We start from the raw sequence: 16,784 nt of genomic DNA, 5'->3' as shown, positions 1-16,784 counted from the left end.
CGCCCCGTACCCGTCTCTGCCCCAAGGGTGATGCTGGCCAGGCTCTCATCGCTGCCTTTCCTTCTTCTCAGGCCCGCAGGTGAGGCTCCGGGAAGCGGCGGGGCCCCCCCGATACGCAGCCTCTCCACTACCGGTAGCGGCTCCAGCTCGGGTGCTCCTGGTCCCAGTGGGTTGGCACGTCAGAACAGCACCTCACTGACTGGCAAGCCGGGAGCCCTGCCTGCCAACCTGGATGACATGAAGGTAGGTGGGCGAGCCCTTCCTGCTGGGACACTGGGACCGCCGCCAGGCTGGCCTTCCCCCTGGGGTCTGGCCTAGTGTTTCTATGTGGGGAAAGCAGCCGGTGTAAGACCCACGGCGGTGGTAGGCAGAGCAGAGCTCCGGACTCCGGTCTCCTCCGGCAGAGGCCCTTAGAACCTGCGCCAAGGCTCGCCTGGCCCTGGTCATCGTGATATCTGCCTTGTCATCACAGTCCTTACCATTAAGTACCGCAGCCGGTGTCTGTCTAGGGCCTTGGGGCTTACCAAGCCTTTTTATATGACTGCTCTTCCTTCGCCTTTGCCGTGCGGCATGAGAAATAGGGACTGTCCCCACTGCCTCGGGATGAGCACGTGGAGGTGTTGAGGACAGAGGAGCTCGTCGGAGGTCTCAGACCCGGCCGATGGCAGAGCCAGGATTCAAATGTGGGGCCGCCGACTTCAATTCCCCACCTTTTCTACTTTGTCCGTTAGCGCCCCACTGAATGTGCTGCACACACGTGGTTCATCTGCCTGGGAAAATAGTTTGGGGCTTGGGACACTGACCCTGCTCGTGTCCTGGGACCTCAGAGGGCGGGTCATGCTCAGGGCCTGGCCTGTTTCTTCTGCCCTGATCAGAAGATGGAACAGACCAAACTCTCCCTGGAGAGTTTGTCCTCAGAAGCAGACCAGCCCCTCCCGAGTCATGATCCGACCCCAGTAAGATGCAGCCCTCGTGTGGGTGGCTAGGCACAGGCTCCAGGGTCCATCAGACCTGGGTTTAACATCTAACTCTGCTGCTTGCTGGGTGAGATCTGGAAGTCATTTTACTTTTGTGGTCTGTTTTCTCACCTGTAAAATCCAGTTGGTTCAATTAAGTATTTAATTGAGCACCAGGTACTGCGCTGGGGCTGGGGACAGCTGAGGGACTATCGTGCCCAGATGGAGGAGGATGGGCCCAGGACACACACACACACACACACACACACACACACACACACGTCTCACCCTCCAGGCTGTGGGAGGGGCAGGGGCGCCTGTATCTGAAGTACCAGCGGGACCCAGATGAATGAATCCTGGTGGACAAAAGGCTCATCCTTCCCACCTCCCCGACTGCCCTCCTGCCTGGACCCAGTTCTCTCTGTCGCTCTGCGGCCCTGACTCTCGGCCCCTTGCAGGTGGCGGAGCTGAAGCAGGAGCTGAAGCTGCGGTCACTGCCCGTCTCAGGCACCAAGACAGACCTGATTGAGCGCCTGCGTGCATACCAGGAACAAGTCAGCCCTGCCCCAGGAGCCCCCAAGGGCCCTGCTGCCCCCTCCATCTTGCCCAAGGCTGGTGAGGTGGTGGTCGCCTTCCCGGCCACCCGGCTAAGCACGGGGCCTGCCCTGGTGGCAGCGGGCCTGGCCCCGGCTGAGGTGGTGGTGGCCACGGTGACCGGTAACGGAGTGGTGAAATTTGGCAGCACGGGCTCTACACCCCCCGTGTCTCCCACCCCCTCAGAGCGCTCACTGCTCAGCACGGGCGATGAGAACTCCACACCCGGGGACACCTTCGGAGAGATGGTGACGTCGCCACTGACCCAGCTCACCCTCCAGGCCTCACCGCTGCAGATCCTTGTGAAGGAGGAGGGCCCCCGGCCCGGGTCCTGCTGCCGGAGCCCCGGGGTGCGGGCCGAGCTGGAGGGGCGTGACAAGGACCAGATGCTGCAGGAAAAGGACAAGCAGATCGAGGAGCTGACCCGCATGCTGCGCCAGAAACAGCAGCTCGTGGAGTGGCTGAGGCTGCAGCTGGAGCAGGAGAAGCGGGCGCAGCAGCCCGGCCCCGCCCCCGCCCCCCTCAGCACCCCAGTGAAGCAGGAAAACAGCTTCTCCAGCTGCCAGCTGAGCCGGCAGCCCCCGGGTCCCGCACACCCCTTCAGCCCCAGCCTGGCGGCCCCCACCGCCCACCACGCGGACGCTCGTCCCCTGGTGCCCCCAGCCGTGGTGGTGAAGCAGGAAGCCGTGCTGCCGGAGCCCGAGCCAGCCCCCGCTCCCCAGCTGCTGCTGGGCCCGCAGGGCCCCAGCGTCCTCAGGGGGGTCACACCTCCCACCCTCATCACCGACTCCACAGGGACCCACCTTGTCCTCACCGTGACCAATAAGAACGTGGACAGCCCCGGCCTGGCCGGCGGGAGCCCCCAGCAGGTACCTGGGTGGAGGAGGGGCAGGGGCTGGGGGAGACCGTGAAGATGCTCCGGTGACAGCCCCGTTTTCCAGGCGCCCCCATGGCTGGGCAGACTGGGCTGGTTTCCCTTCAACTTCCACTCGATCCTCTAAAATGAGGGGTCACCATCCCCATGTCACCAAGGACGGGTACTGAGACTTGGGAACATTAAGGGGGCTGCCCAGGACCCCAGAGCCACGAGGGTGGAGCCATCAGGGCCTGCCCAGCTCTGGACCTGGGCAGCCCCCACCCAGGCCAGGGACCATGCCTGCCTCTGCTCCGTAGGGGTGGGACAGGCCCCGGTGAGGGTCAGGGAAGCCCTTGCCTGGGAGAGGCCGAGCCTGGTGCTAGCCCTACTCCCCTCCCGCGCCCAGAGAAGCCAGCTGTCCCCCACTAAACTGTGCTGGCAGCCAGCTCCCTGCTGCTGCCACCCTCACAGCCCAGACCCTCCACCCTGGCCGGTCCAAAGGTGAGGCTGCTTTAGGCTTCGCGTGGCTTCTCGGCCCTGCAGAGCTCTGGTGCGGAGGAGAGGACAGTGACAGGAACCAGGCACCTCAGGATGGGAGACCGAGGCCCCTGAGCAGCCTCAGGCAGACAGGGAGGAGAGGCCGAAGGAGCCCAGAACCCCTCCTTTCCCAGGTGGCTGGTACCAAACCCACGTGGCCAGTGGCCTCATGTCTACCCCACCTTCTGCAGGGTCAGAGGTCAGGGCTTCCCCCATCCCCTATCCTTTTCTGCCCCGATGGCTTCCATGCAGGCTTCCTAAAAGCCAGGGCAGCTAACAAGTTGTCCCGGCCCAGAAGGTAGGCGCCCCTGCCTTGCCCTCCCGGATCGTGCAGGGCCCTGGGCCTCCTTTCCTCATGCCGTCACCGGTTCTCTCACTGTTCTCCTGTCCAGCCCTTGTCCCAGCCTGGTTCTCCGGCAGCCCCTGGCCCACCAGCCCAGATGGACCCAGAGCACCCATCACAGCCCCTCTTTGGGACCCCCACTTCTCTGCTGAAGAAGGAGCCGCCTGGCTATGAGGAAGCTGTGAGCCAACAGCCCAGACAGCAGGTGAAGAAGGTAGACTGGGGCCTGGCCAGGGTGGGGGGCTGCCTGGGCTGCTGGGCTGGGCTCCCACAATCCCCCCACCAAGCCCAGCCGGAGGATAGGGGCAGGCAGGAGTGGGTGTTACCGGGTCAGAGTGGGCCTTGCGGGGCCGGGGGGCAGAATGAGCGAGCTCTGGGAGCCTGAGCACAGGCCGGTGGACTCGGCAGGTTTGGCTGCTGGCTCAAGGGCAGAAGGAAGGGGCTCTGCCCTGAGCCAGGCTGGGAGCCTCCTGTTCTAGATTGTCATCTTTTTTTTTTTTTTCTTTTTGCTATTTTGTTTCACAGGAAAATGGTTCCTCCAGCCAGCAGATGGATGACCTGTTTGACATTCTTATTCAGAGTGGAGGTAAAGCCCAGACTCCCGAGCTGCCTCCCAGCCAACCTTCTCCTTTCTTCAGAGGTTGTTTTCAGTCCTGGGGTGGTTGATTTATTGATTTTTGTCTAGTTATGGAAAGGACACTTAATGGACGAAAGGCCCCATAGTTTGGATGTAACAGCAGCTGAGACACATCCCATCTCCACGGCTTGGGCAAGAACCAGCCAGGGGATGCAGCCCTCAAGTAGCAGTGCTTTACCCCAGCACCCACCGCGTGGTGGGCACTGTCCCCGCAGCATGGGGTGTAGTGATGAGCAAAACGGAGACGTTTGCCTTTGCACGGTCTAGTGTGAGGAGAGGCATCGTAGACGAGTGAGTTCTATCACGTGTGAGGAGTAAATACTATGGAAAGTCGGGGCGGGGGAGGGTCTGAGGTGCCTGAGAGCGGTCGGGTTGGCCTTGTCGAGCTCCCTGGGGGGCACCCGTGAGGCCAGGTGTGTTGGAGGAGCGGCATGAGCGCAGGAGGGAGAGGAGGGGGAGGAGGTGCACGTCGGGGCAGAGCACGAGCCCTCACGGGCGCCGAGCAGGACTTGGGCTCCGGATGAAGTCGAGTGGAGGGCTGTTCCAGCTGGAAGGGCAGCTGTGGGAATCCAGGTGAGGCCAGGGGGCCTGGGTCAGGCCGTGGTAGGGAAGTGGAGAAGCACTTGAGTGTGGGTGTAGTTGAGAGAGCTAGTTGCTTTTCTTACGGACTAGCCATGGACGAGAGGGTATGAAGGGTTCGGCCTGAGTCACCAGCCTGCAGCTGCAGGACTTCGGGGGGAGACGCAGGGGGCGCACTGGGGTGCATCAGTGCAGCCCGTCAGGCTCAGGTGTGTCTCCCGAGACCGCCAAGCAGGGCAGTCTGTCACGTGAAGGCAGGTACTGGGAGTTGTCATCGGGATTGACGTTCAGAGCCAGGAGATCTGGCGAGCAGAGAGGAGGGTGAGGCGGAACCCAGGGGCACGAGCAGGTGACGTCTGGCCGTGGGCAGAGCGGGAGGGTGCCTTCAAGATGGTGAAGTCCTGAAGTCCGGGGCTGTCACCGGGCAGTCGGGGGAGACAGGAACCCAGACCTGGTCACGGGGTTAGCACTGTGGTGGCCAGTGGTGGCCTCGACCAGGGCTCCGCAGTGGGGCGTGGGCAAGGGCCTGGGGGTGGAGGAGCCAGCTGGTCTGGAGAGCTCTCTGCAGAGGGTTTCCTGCGAAGGGAGCAGAGAGCCAGCCTGTTCGCCTGCTGGCGGAGGAGGTCCCTGAGTGCGGGGAGGGCACGGCGCCCGGTGGGAGCTGCGGGAGCTTGTGGAGGTTCTCTGAGGGCTTTAGTGCCGGTGTAGGGAGAGGGTTAGCGAGACGTACCGGTCAAGCAAGAGCTCGGCCGTGGAATGGTACCCTTTAAAATGGTGACTCCTGGGGGCGCCTGGCTGGCTCGGTCTGTGTGGAGCATGTGACCCTTGATCTGGGGGTTGTGAGTTGGAACTTCATGTAGGGTGTAGAGATTACTTTAAGTAATTTAGTATTTTAAAGAATAAAATCTTTTAAAAATAAAATGGTGAATGTTATCTCAAAAAAGAAATCCCACAGAGCTTAATAGCTGTTGTTCCCCTCAAGGTCATGATTCCTAGGAGCCTCCACAGGTTCTGGAGTCTACAGTGGGGCCTGGGGTACATTTCTAACAAGCACAGGTGGCACTGAGGCGGCTAGGCTGGGCGGTGCTCGCAGGCGGTTGGAGGCTGGTCTAGAGCCCGGGACAGAGGCCTGGGCACAGACAGGGGGAGTTCCTGGGAAAACCGAGATTGTGCCGGAAGCAGAGGGAGGAGGCCAGACCTTGAGCCCTAGCAGTGAAGAGATGGCAGAGAAAGGGAGCCGGGCGTGCTGCCTGCCACACAAAAAACACACAACTGGCCAGAGCCGGGGCAACTGTGCCGGAGAAGGCCTTTGAACGGGGTGGGTGGGGGCCAGCAGGGCCCCCCGTGGTGGCAGCTGGGGAGACTGAGCTTGGGGAGATCGTCATGCCCAGAGGGGACGGGGGTGGGGAGAGGCCCGGGAGGGCCAGGAGCAAGCCTGGTTTCTGCAGAATTTTTTTTTTTATTGTGGTTAAACACACAGAAAAAAATCTGCCATTCTAATAATTTCAAAATGCACAATTCAGTGGCATTATACATTCACAGTGTTGTGCAACCATCACCACCATCCATTTGTAGATCTTTTTCGTCATCCTATACTGACACTTGTTTCCCAGTAGGTGGTAACTTCCCCCTTCCCCTCCCCCCAGCCCCTGGTAACCTCTGTTTTCTTTTCTGGCTCTGAATTCGCCTATTCTAGGGAGCTTCGCATCAGTGGAATCCTATATTATTTTGTCCTTTGGTTTCTGGCTTGCCTCACGTGGCAGAATGCCCTCCAGGTTCATCCGTGTTGTAGCAGGTGTCAGAATTTCCTTCCTTTTTGTGGCCGAATGGTAGCCCGCTGTAGGGATAGAGTACGCTGCTCATCTGCTCGTCCATTGATGGACACCTGACTTGTTTCCGCCTTTGGCCGTTGTGAGTACTGCTGCTGTGAACACCGGCCCACTAGCCTGCATGGCTTCCCGCAGCGGCTGCGCCATTTTCATTCACACCAGCCACGCACAAGGTTTCGGACTGCTCTACATCCTCACCAACACTTTGGATTTTTTAAAAAAAAATAATAGCTGACTTGGTGTGAGGTGGTTATCTTTTTTTTTCTTTTTATTTATTTATTTTGAGAGAGGGAGAGAGAGAATCCCAAGCAGACTCTGTGCTGAGAGCACAGAGCCCCAGCGTAGGGCTTGAACTCATGAACTGTGAGATCATGATGACCTGAGCCAAAATCAAGAGTCGGACACTTAACCCACTGGGCCACCCAGGCGCCCCAAGGTGGTGTCTCCTTAAACTTTTGACGTGCCTTTCCCCTAGTGACTAATGAGGTTGAGCATCTTTTCCTGTCCTTACGGGTCCTTTGCAGATCTTGTGGGGTCTCTGCCTTCGGTTCCTTGGGGTTGAGTTGTAGTTCTTCACTCTGGATGTGACCCATCAGATACATGGTGTGTGGACATTTCCTCCCATTCCACGGACTGTCTTTTCTCTTGATGGTCTTTTCAACGCACAAAAGTTTTAAATTTTTATATGGTCCAGTGTGTGTATTTTTGTTGTTACCTGTGTTTTTGGTGTCACAACCAAGAAATCGTTGACAAGTCCAGTGAAGATGTCCCATTTCCCTCTAAGAGTTTTGTAGTTTAAGCTCCTGAATTTAGACCTTTGACCCATCTGGAGTTAACCTTTGTATGTGGTATAAAGTCGGGCCAGCTTCGGGTCCTGATTCATCAGGCCTGGTTTCTGACATCCCTTCCCTTTCTCGCTTGGCAGAAATCTCAGCAGATTTCAAGGAGCCACCACCATCCCTACCAGGGAAAGAGAAGCCCCCCTCGACAGCAACCTGCGGGTCGCCCCTGGCCGCACCGTCCCCACCCTCCGCCGAGCTCCCCCAGGCCACGCCACCTCCCTCAGGCTCACCTGCCCTCCCTGGGCGCCTGGAGGACTTCCTGGAGAGCAGCACGGGGCTGCCCCTGCTGACCAGCGGGCACGAGGGGCCAGAGCCCCTCTCCCTCATTGACGACCTCCACAGCCAGATGCTGAGCAGCTCTGCTATCCTGGACCACCCCCCCTCGCCCATGGACACCTCGGAATTGCACTTTGCCCCCGAGCCCAGCAGCGTGGGCCTGGACCTGGCTGACGGCCACTTGGACAGCATGGACTGGCTGGAGCTGTCGTCGGGAGGCCCCGTGCTCAGCCTGGCCCCGCTCGGCACCACCACCCCCAGCCTCTTCTCCACGGACTTCCTCGATGGTCACGACTTGCAACTCCACTGGGATTCCTGCTTGTAGCTCTCGGGCTGCAGGGCCAGGATGGGAGGGGCTGGAAGCTGGGGAGAGCCTGATCCCACCTCTGTGTGGTCGTGAGTCCTGACAATCATAGGCCCTGCTCTCCCCGCCCCGGGAGACTGGAGCAGGCCGTGCCGCCCCCTGGCTCAGACTCACCAAGGAGACAGGCTGCCAAGGAGCAGCTTTGGTCTAACCCCAGAGTTCAGGAGGCCTGGACAGGCCAGGGCCGTTCTATTGACCTCCTTTTGTGAGGTCGGAGGTGCAGTCTGGCTGCAGTTGGCTCAGGCAGGCGAGGCCCAGGGTCACTCTCTTTCCTTCTAGTCCCCTTTCCCTATGAGGGAAGAAACCAACTTGGGCCTCTACCTCCCCATCCCCTCGATGCCAACCCCAGGGTCCCAGGCTTCTGGGAGGGGAGCCCCTTGCCATTTTAGTGTCTTGGTGTAGTGTAACCATTTAACGGTTGGTGGCAAACGTTTTCTGTACAGGTGTATATACCTCTATATTCTATATCGCCATACATATATATACATATATTTTTGGGGGCTGGGAGGTGGATTGGAGCTCCCTCCCATCCTGTGCACAATATAGAAGGGCCCAGAGACCACTGCTCCTGGGGTTAGATGCAGCCTTCGTCAGCCCCATCACGCGTGTTTGACATGTAGACACCCTGCCACCGCCTGTGCCCCACCTGTGCCCTGCTCCATACTTGTGCCACAAGGGCAGAGGTGCCTCCTTGGCCACCCGCCCACATTCCGTCCCGCTGCCTCATCGCAGCCACCATGGCCCTGGGACAGGAGGTGGCCGGGGGTTGGTGGGGGGGGGGGGGGGGGGGGCGTCAGCCCTCAAACTGAGACCTCCTCAGCTCCCTCTGGCCTGTCACTATCATTAATGGGATTAGGGATGGAATCACCAAACCAGTGCCGGGACAGAGGTCAGGAAGCTGTGTGGACTTTTTTAAAATAAAAACAAAAACACTGACTTTGGTCCATTTTTGTTCACTCCACGGAACAGATGGGTGGTATGGCTGGGTCCTAGGCTTTCTAGATGATTCCAGGAAGGACAGAACCTTGGACATACAGCTGTGGCCCTGGCTGGACAGAAGACAAGAGGTGATTTCTCAAAGACACACTTTATTTACAAACCAAAGAGGCCAGGGAGCCTCTGGCCACCCCCATCCCCTTCCTGAGCAAAACCTGACACAACAGACCTGGCTCTCCACCTCCTCACAAGGTTTTTGGTCGGTACAGACTGTGAAATGGGGGCCTGGGGTCTCTGTAAATGCCTGTGCAGAGCCCTCCCCTGGGTACCGGGAAAAACAGGCTGAGCCCCACCTTCTGCTCCTGCCTCCCACTGTCCTCCCGTGACACTCCTGGGTGCCCCCAGGTGGCGTCCCGCTGTGTCGTGGTGCCTGGCCAGAGCTCCAGTGCGTCTTTCCCTTGACCCCGCAGCTGAGAATGGGCCTGGGCCACCTCAGACCCCATCCCAGAGCAGGCCCAAGACCGGCCAGGACCGTGCTGTTCTCTGCTTGCTTGAGGAGGGGGCTGCTCGGGAGCCGGGTGCCTGGGGGAGGTGTGGGCTTGACGGCCACCGTAGGAGGAGCATCACCCGTCTATGTCCCAGCTGAAGAGGTGGTGCTTCACCAGCATGTCCTGAACACCCTCCTTCAGTGGCTTCTTCTCCTCCTGCACACAGGGACAGTCCCCCGTCATGGGCGCACGGGCGCTAGAGCCACGGCAAGGAAAGCCCAAGGCGGCGGGGCCGGAGTGGTTTGTGTAGGTGATGCCGGCACTTGGGGTCCCCACGGGCCCTCCCGCCTCAGCCGGCCCAGAAGCTTTGGGGCGATCTGCCAGCTCAGCTGCCTGGCCTGCCCCACCCCAGGCGGCCCCCAGACGGGAGGACAGGCTGTGGGGCTGAGGACTGACCCCAGCCACCCACCTCTCTCTTCACAGGAAGTTCCCAGTCCTGCGAGAGGCTGAAGGCGAAGCAGCAGAGAACGCTGGAGGTGAGGGAGGGAGTGGGGAGGCCGTCAGTCTCCCTCAGGGCAGCTCTGCCCCCTCTTCTCCCACCCCAAGCCACGGGGCAGGGATTCCGAAGCAGGGGCGGGGACTCACCGGAGCTCACATTTGATCTGGACCCAGCCAGGGCTGCGCAGGAAAGACCAGGGCTGGTACCACTTCTCCACGGTAGGCAGGCTGGAGCAGAGCACCTCCAGCCACAGGTGCAAGACCTGCTCGCTGGGGACAAGCAGGCAAGAGTGGGCTGCCCGCCCCCAGCTGCCTTCCCTGTGCTGTGACCTCATCAGGGGACCGCGCCTTCGCTCTTAGCCAGGTCTCTGCGGAGCGCCCTGCTCCCCCACGCTGAGGGACACGCGCAGGGGCCCACCCATCCCCCAGGGCCCCTGTCCCCATGGCCCTCGCTCCCCTCAGCCCTGTCCCGGCTCCCTCCCTCTGTGTCAGGCTCCACCACACCTGCTGCACCGGGGCCTCAGCCCTGCTGGTCAGCCCCGGAGTGAGGCCCACAGCCACGTTCTGAGCTCCGGGAGCTTGGCCGCCACAAACCACCCCTCCTCCCACCCTGGCCTGGGTCACGGCAGCCTGGAGGTTGCCCCCTCTGCCAAGTGGCAAATCTAGACACCACACTCACCCTGACCCAGGTCTGGGCCTCACAGATGCCCAAGTTACCCTCAGGCAGGTGCCCCCTCCCTAGTTCTCTGTGGCGGCCTCGTTTCTGGTGAGCCCCCTCACCGGTCACCTTGCTGAAGTGTGTGCCTTCCCCAGCCCACAAAACGATGGCTGGTCTCGCACCTGAGGAAGGCCCCTTGGCACCCCGGAGGGCACTCCAGCTGCCTCGTCTGTCCAGCTCACAGGCACCCCGCTGCCCCACAGGCCCACGGCCCAGGCTACCACTCATCTGACAGGACGGTCATTGGCCCGCGGTAGGCAGATACTCACTTGAGTCCCACACAGATGAGGGAACGGAGCTTGACATCCATCTGTGCGTGTGCAGCGTCATGGGTCACGTTCACAGACTGCACAGCCTGGGAGGGCCCAGCTGTCACTCCGGGGGCTCCAGCTGCCAACCCAGGAGGCCCGCACCACCCTCCACCCACTTACCCGGTAGAGCAGCTCCTCCGGGGTCAAGACTTTGCCATCTTCATCCAACCTGAGGGAGGAACCGAAGCTGCCGTGGCTGCCCTGACATGCAGGGCTCGGGCTGTGCCCACCCCCTCCCCACAAAACCACCAGGAGACCCTGCCAGGAGGACACCAGGCAGGGCGGCTGGGCCTGTTACCTGTACGTCTTACACAGCACCAGGCGTGAATACACCGAGTCAAAGTCTCTCTCCACCTCCCGGCCTGCTGCCTGGGGGTCAAGGTGAGTGTGAGGGACACCAGGATAGGTACCAGATCAAAGTCACAGAGTCCAACCAAGCGCACACTGCCACCCATGAGCTCCTGTGCCAGCTCTACAGGGCCCAAGGAAGGGCTCAAGGAGAAGAACAGCTGGGGACGTGGGTCCAGCCACTGACTTACCTCCTCGATGAACAGCCAAGGGTGGCAGGCACCTCCCAGCAGGGACGGCTTCTTCAGCCCATGTTCAAACAGGGCCTTGAGAGCTGGGCAGAGGGTCCCTCGAACCAAGTCCGTGACCCCCTCTGTCACAGCATCATCCCCCGCGATGGAGTACTGATGGCGGGGGACAGGGTCTGAGAGGCCCCGGTCCCACGCCTGCGGCCAGACACCCCCTTCCCCATCCTCACAGCCACTGCCACCAGCCAGCACGCGCCAGGGTTGAGGCGGCGGCAGCAGCTCCCAGGGGCAGCCGTACCTTGTGCGCCCTCTTACCTCTTTGCTCCGTTCATCCAGGACTTCCACAAACTTGGCTGGAAACCAGCCTGCGGGGGAAGCAGGGCCCCGTGGGGGCCGCGTGAGGGCAGGCCGGCAGGCTGAGGAAGCCCGGCTCCTGCTGAAGCCGGAGGGTGACAGAAGGGCTCCTGGTTTCAATGCCTGGCCCACCCCTCCTCCAGACGGAGGCCTCACCTCTCAGGCCGTTCAGCTCCCCGACCCAGCAGTGCTCATCCTTCTGAGATATGATCTGCGCGGTAGGCAGAGAGGAGGAGGAAGCAAAGCTTTGGTTGCCCGGCCCCGTGCCTACAGCCATGTGGGTGGAGCAGGGACAGATCCCGGGCGGCCCGGGGTCACCCTGCTTCCCGCTGCCAAGCTCCCCACCTCTCGCTGAAGCTGCGCCTACGTGCCCACGCACCGTGATGATGTCGTTCTTGCGGAAGCCCAGCTCATCGTCGTCGTGTCGCTCGAAGTCCAGCAGGGCCTTGGCTCGGCGCCGGTGGCTGCGTGAGCATGCCACATAGTTCTCGTGGTCTCGCTGGTGGCTCTCCATGCTGTAGTCTGGGCTCAGCTCCTGCCCCAACAGCAGAGGGGTCTGCTGAGGAGAGGCGCCTCCTCACCAGGGCCTCTGCTACCTCAGGATGGGGCCAGGGAGGGAGAACCCCCAAGTTGAGCCCACAACTCACCACACTACAGTTTTTGGGGTCTGTGCACTGGAAATGGCGGGCAACACGCAGGATGGCTTCCCGGAGGTCGGCTACCAGTTCCGTCTGCTTGATGTTCTTGGCCTTGAGCGCCTCTAGGTCGTCCTCCCCTGGGAGCCCCAGTGAGCTATAGCAGCCATGGCCCCTGGCCTGCACCCTCTCCCCAACCCCAAGGATGCTCAGGGTCCACGTGGGGGTCTGAGAACGGACGCCTCCTGGTCTACACCGCCACCCTGCCCTGCTGGGGCGCTGGGAGCCGCAAGCTGGAACTCGCAGGCAGGGAAGGAGTCCCTGAACCCAGCCTGGCACCGGCAGCCATGGCAGTTCTCACCAAAGAGCAGGGAGGTGATGCCAGACTTCCTCCGCTGGGTCCGGCGCCGCACGACCTGCAGGCAGGGAGTGTGGGTCAGCGGCAGCCGGCAGGGATGGTGAAGCTAACCGAGCTCCTCCTGGGGCCAACATCTCACTTGTGCCACCTCATCTGAAACGGCCTCCGCAGCCAGCTCTGAGCATCAGAAATGCAGTCGGTTCAAAGCTGGGTCTGCCACACAGCCAAACGGCAGGTCACAGCAGAGATGCACAGAAGGCCAAGGGCAGCGGGTCATTCCACAGCTGTGGTCTGACTGGGCCAAGCCCCGGGTGCCAGGCTGGGGAGGGGGCAGCAGAGCAAGGAAGGGCTGGCGGGTTCCCTGCAGCCTCTCTCACTTCGGGCTTCCTCGAGGACCCCCACGCTGGGGGTGAGGTAGGGCCTCCTTCCTCATGGGCCCACCTGTGACAGGTTGGTGGTGGCACTGGTCCCTAGGAGTTGGCCCTGGTCCGCAATGAGGTAGGCCAGGTGCTTGCGGCGCTGCGTCTCCACGGCCACATCCGTGAGGGAGCCAGCCAGCCGCATGGCCTCCCCCAGCAGCAGCTCCGCGTCCTCAATCTGCGAAGGGATGTCTGACAGCGTGTTGAAGATGGAGGCCGAGTTCTCGGACTGGATCAGCTCCTCCTCCTGAGCCACACGAGGGAAGGGGTGGGGGGGAGGGAGCGTCACTGCCAAACGTCAGGCCCGTGAGCTGACCCTGCTCACTGTCCTCAGGTCGGGCCCCCCCACCGTGGGCCTCTCAGGAGGGGCCGGTGCTCAGGCACAGGAAGCTGAAGGCTGAACCCCACTCGGCCCCCGGAGGAGGGGTACCAGAGCATCTGCGTCCGGCCCCAGTAGCACCTTGAGCCGCAGCATGCCCAGCGTGGTCTGGAACAGCACCAGGGAGCCCTCGTAGAAAAACAGGTCCCAGAGGCGCAGCAGCAGCTTGATGTGCACCACGCTGGCGAAGGCCGTGAGGAACCAGTGCAGCGTGATCAGAGACAGCTCTGTGGACACAGACAGGAGCCCCCTGTGGCTGGGACCAGGGATGGCCAACACAGCCAGCAGGGGATGGAATGAAAGGCGGGGGGGGGGGGGGGGGGGCCGCTCCCAGGCACACAAGCTGGGGAGAAGCTGGAGGGTAGCTCCCACAGAGCAGCAAGAGCCTTGACCACTCCAAGGGGAGGGACGAGACAGGCTGTCCGAGAACAAGAGCACGACAGAGACTGTGATGTGCTGGGTCTAGGCTCAGCCATCATCAGGTGGGAGCCTGCCTCCCAACGCAGTTGGCTGCCGTGTCTGCTGCTGGCTGCATCTGGGGACCTCAGACTTGTGATACCTGAGAGGGACACGGGACCCCCAACCCCAGAGAAAAGGGTGGGTGCTGGCCCTTACCGATGTCGTGCTCCTGGAGCAACTTGTCCAAGCGAGGCAGGTACTGGACGATGAGGTGGCGCAGGACCCGCTGGTCTGTCTGGACTCCCAGCAGGGTGGTGCTGAAGTAGGAGGCGGGGAGCAAGTCCTCGATGATGGCGCACATCATCCAGAAAGCGTCCTCCTCCTCCAGGAACAGCAGAAGGCAGGCAGCCACCTGGCCAGGGCAGGGGGACAAGGGGCCTCTACCCGGGTCTCCATGTGAACTAGAAGCGGCACCGCCCCGGAGGTCCCATCGTAGACCGCGCGCTCTCCTCAGGGTTGGAACCAACATACTTGGCAGCCCCGGCCCTCCACGGGGACCCCCACCTCCAGCCCTACCACCCATCCTACTGCCCAGGACGGCACTGTTCGCCAGTGCGGGGACACCCCCTTCCCCCTCCAGGATGTGCTCACCATGCCCGTGCCCTGGCAGTAGCCGATCTCTGGGTAGAGCCAGGCCAGCGCCCGGAGAACCCTGCGCAGGCGGGGCACCCCGATGCTGCTCACGCTGGCGAAGCACACGTTGCTGGGCATGGTGCGGAGCAGGTCCTTCTCGATCTGCCAGCAGCCCACCCACAACGAGGCCCTGTGAGATGCGGGCCCGCACCCTCCACACTGGTGACACCTAAGCCACCACCCTGTGAGGGAGGCTGGGAGACCTCCGTGTCAGACAAACCCCAGGCAGGCTCACCCAGAATGAGGGTTCCTAATGCTCTGGGTCAAAGTGTATGTGCTTCCTTCAGGATTAGAACTCAGCTATGTGTAGCTGATACCACCAGATTCACCAGGGGATCTTACAAAAATAGAACGACGGATCCCTGGGCCTCAAGCCAGAATCACAGAATGAGAATCTCTAGAATGAGGCCCAGAAATCTATACTAATCTCCAGGTGAGGGGTGCCTGGTGGCTCCATCAATTAAGCACCTGACTCGTGATTTTGGCTCAGGTCATGATCTCACTCACGGTTCATGGGCTCGAGCCCCACACTGGGCTCCGTGCTCATGGTGTGGAGCCTGTTTGGAATTCTCTCTTCCTCTCTCTGCCCCTCCCCCGAGCACACATGCCTGTGTGTGTGCATGAGCATGCACATTTGCATAAACTATCTCTCAAAAATAAACATTTTTAAAGAATACAAAGTCTCCAGGTGATCCTAATGTGCACCCAGGTTTGGTCATCTTTTAACAATGGTCCCTTCTGCCTACAGGGACCCAGGAAGTACAGGCTTGCTCCAGACACATGTCTGTGAGTGGAAGGGCCGCCACACAGCTGCCTGCTCTCCTGGGCCACCCCTGCCAAGGACAGACCAACAGGGTGGGTCCCCGTAACCCCAGGCGGCTTACCGCCCTCCTGCAGGCCCACACGTAGTTTCTGACCTGAAAGCACTTTCTGAAGGGCCCCTGGTGCCGTCCCAGCCTCACCTGTTTGGCAGCAATGGTCTCATCGTTGGAGCTGTTCTTCACCATCTCTCGGTAGGACAGCTCGGAATTCCTCTTCTTCTGCAGGGCCCCAGAGAGCCGCATCCACAGCTGAGGGGGAGCCTCCATGAGCGTCCGGTAGGACACCTGAACCCCCGCGGGCCCTCTGCAGGTCCCTCGCCGCCTCACCTGTGGCCTCATGCTGTGTGGGATGCCCGCCAGCACCAAGGAGCGAAGCTTCTCAGAGCGGGGCAGAGAGACAGCAATCTTGTCCCACGTGAGATCCCCCACGTCATGGTTATGGGTGAACTCCAGGTGGGCCTGCCAGCGCAGTCTCTGTGGAGGGTCCTCCATCAGAGACACACCTGATGGCCTGCCGGAACCGGGGTTGGCGCCGTCTGCCAGGATAGAGCCGGGAGATGCAGTGGTGAGCAGGGACAGGCCCTGGGCTTTGGGTCCAGTGCCCAGATCTGGCCAATGAAATGCAGAGCCACGTTTCCAACAGCTTCCTGTGGCTCCAGGTGCATGTCCAATAGGCATCCTCATGAGCAAATGCGAGCTCTTTAATTTCTCTCTCAAACCTGCCCCTGGCCAGTCCCTCCCAGATCCAAAGACACCCCCCCTCCACTCTCCAGATGCTCAGGCTTAGATCTCAGAAGCCCCTCTGGCTCCAGCTCAACTTACTCCCACATTCAACCCACAGGCAAAACATGTTGGCAGATTCTCACCACTTCTACCACCTCTGATATGGCCCTTGACCAAGTCATTGACTTCCATCTGGGTCATCGTGAGGCTTTCTCACTCGCCTGGTTCCACCCCTGCCTCCCTAGAGGTGTTCAGCAGTCCGGGTGCCCCTTGCCAGACCCAAGTCAGACCACGTTACTCTGCTCACTCAGACGAGAGGCCTCACGAGGCTCGGTGACCACATCTCTCCAGCCTGGCCCCTCCGTCCTCATCGCCTACTGCTCTCCTCTTGCTCCCTTGGCTCCCGCTATTCCTCACCAAGTCCACTGCCAGCTCAGGATCTCTGTCCTTCTTATTCCCTCCCCCGGCTATGCTCACTGCCTCACTTCCTCCTCGTCTCCATCCAGATGTCTCCCCTTGGAGAAGCCTTCCTTCATCACCTAACACACAATCCACCTCCCTTCTCCACAGCCCCAGATTTCTTCAGAGTTCTTCTTGCCCCCAGCATGCATTTATTTGTTTGCTGCCTAGGAATTCCACAAGGCCAAGACCACCTTTGGTTTTGTTCGAGGCACTGGGGAGGCAGCAGTGGAGGGTGGACAAC

The 16,784-nt window shown here is 61.0% G+C and overlaps 2 protein-coding genes across 14 annotated transcripts in view; one reads left to right on the top strand and one right to left on the bottom strand.

The window, feature by feature from the left end:
* The window catches only part of MRTFA (myocardin related transcription factor A), a 214,796-nt gene extending 206,207 nt beyond the window's left edge, over positions 1–8,589 (top strand). For 8 of the 9 annotated variants that reach the window (XM_045062419.1, XM_045062418.1, XM_045062422.1 and 5 more), the window contains 5 exons: positions 72–243; positions 1,415–2,419; positions 3,336–3,500; positions 3,812–3,872; positions 7,257–8,589. In XM_045062419.1, coding sequence (XP_044918354.1) covers positions 72–243; positions 1,415–2,419; positions 3,336–3,500; positions 3,812–3,872; positions 7,257–7,774 — 1,921 coding nt within the window. In that variant the 3' untranslated portion in view covers positions 7,775–8,589. The remainder of the gene's footprint in view (positions 1–71; positions 244–1,414; positions 2,420–3,335; positions 3,501–3,811; positions 3,873–7,256) is intronic. The other variant, XM_045062420.1, reaches the window with a different exon arrangement.
* A 295-nt stretch (positions 8,590–8,884) lies between these two features.
* The window catches only part of SGSM3 (small G protein signaling modulator 3), a 50,951-nt gene continuing 43,051 nt past the window's right edge, over positions 8,885–16,784 (bottom strand). For 3 of the 5 annotated variants that reach the window (XM_023257510.2, XM_023257511.2, XM_045062427.1), the window contains 18 exons: positions 15,686–15,894; positions 15,500–15,607; positions 14,496–14,639; positions 14,061–14,256; positions 13,527–13,672; positions 13,089–13,313; positions 12,651–12,705; positions 12,302–12,429; positions 12,034–12,189; positions 11,811–11,865; positions 11,616–11,665; positions 11,304–11,456; positions 11,063–11,133; positions 10,885–10,933; positions 10,723–10,808; positions 9,883–10,005; positions 9,707–9,767; positions 8,885–9,453 (listed from right to left, as the gene is read on the bottom strand). In XM_023257510.2, coding sequence (XP_023113278.1) covers positions 9,373–9,453; positions 9,707–9,767; positions 9,883–10,005; positions 10,723–10,808; positions 10,885–10,933; positions 11,063–11,133; positions 11,304–11,456; positions 11,616–11,665; positions 11,811–11,865; positions 12,034–12,189; positions 12,302–12,429; positions 12,651–12,705; positions 13,089–13,313; positions 13,527–13,672; positions 14,061–14,256; positions 14,496–14,639; positions 15,500–15,607; positions 15,686–15,894 — 2,096 coding nt within the window. In that variant the 3' untranslated portion in view covers positions 8,885–9,372. The remainder of the gene's footprint in view (positions 9,454–9,706; positions 9,768–9,882; positions 10,006–10,722; positions 10,809–10,884; positions 10,934–11,062; positions 11,134–11,303; positions 11,457–11,615; positions 11,666–11,810; positions 11,866–12,033; positions 12,190–12,301; positions 12,430–12,650; positions 12,706–13,088; positions 13,314–13,526; positions 13,673–14,060; positions 14,257–14,495; positions 14,640–15,499; positions 15,608–15,685; positions 15,895–16,784) is intronic. The other 2 variants (XM_023257513.2, XR_006601141.1) reach the window with 2 other exon arrangements.

Source organism: Felis catus, chromosome B4, assembly GCF_018350175.1.
Source record: "Felis catus isolate Fca126 chromosome B4, F.catus_Fca126_mat1.0, whole genome shotgun sequence".
NCBI classification, from domain to species: domain Eukaryota; kingdom Metazoa; phylum Chordata; class Mammalia; order Carnivora; family Felidae; genus Felis; species Felis catus.
This window is presented reverse-complemented; position numbering and strand designations above follow the sequence as displayed.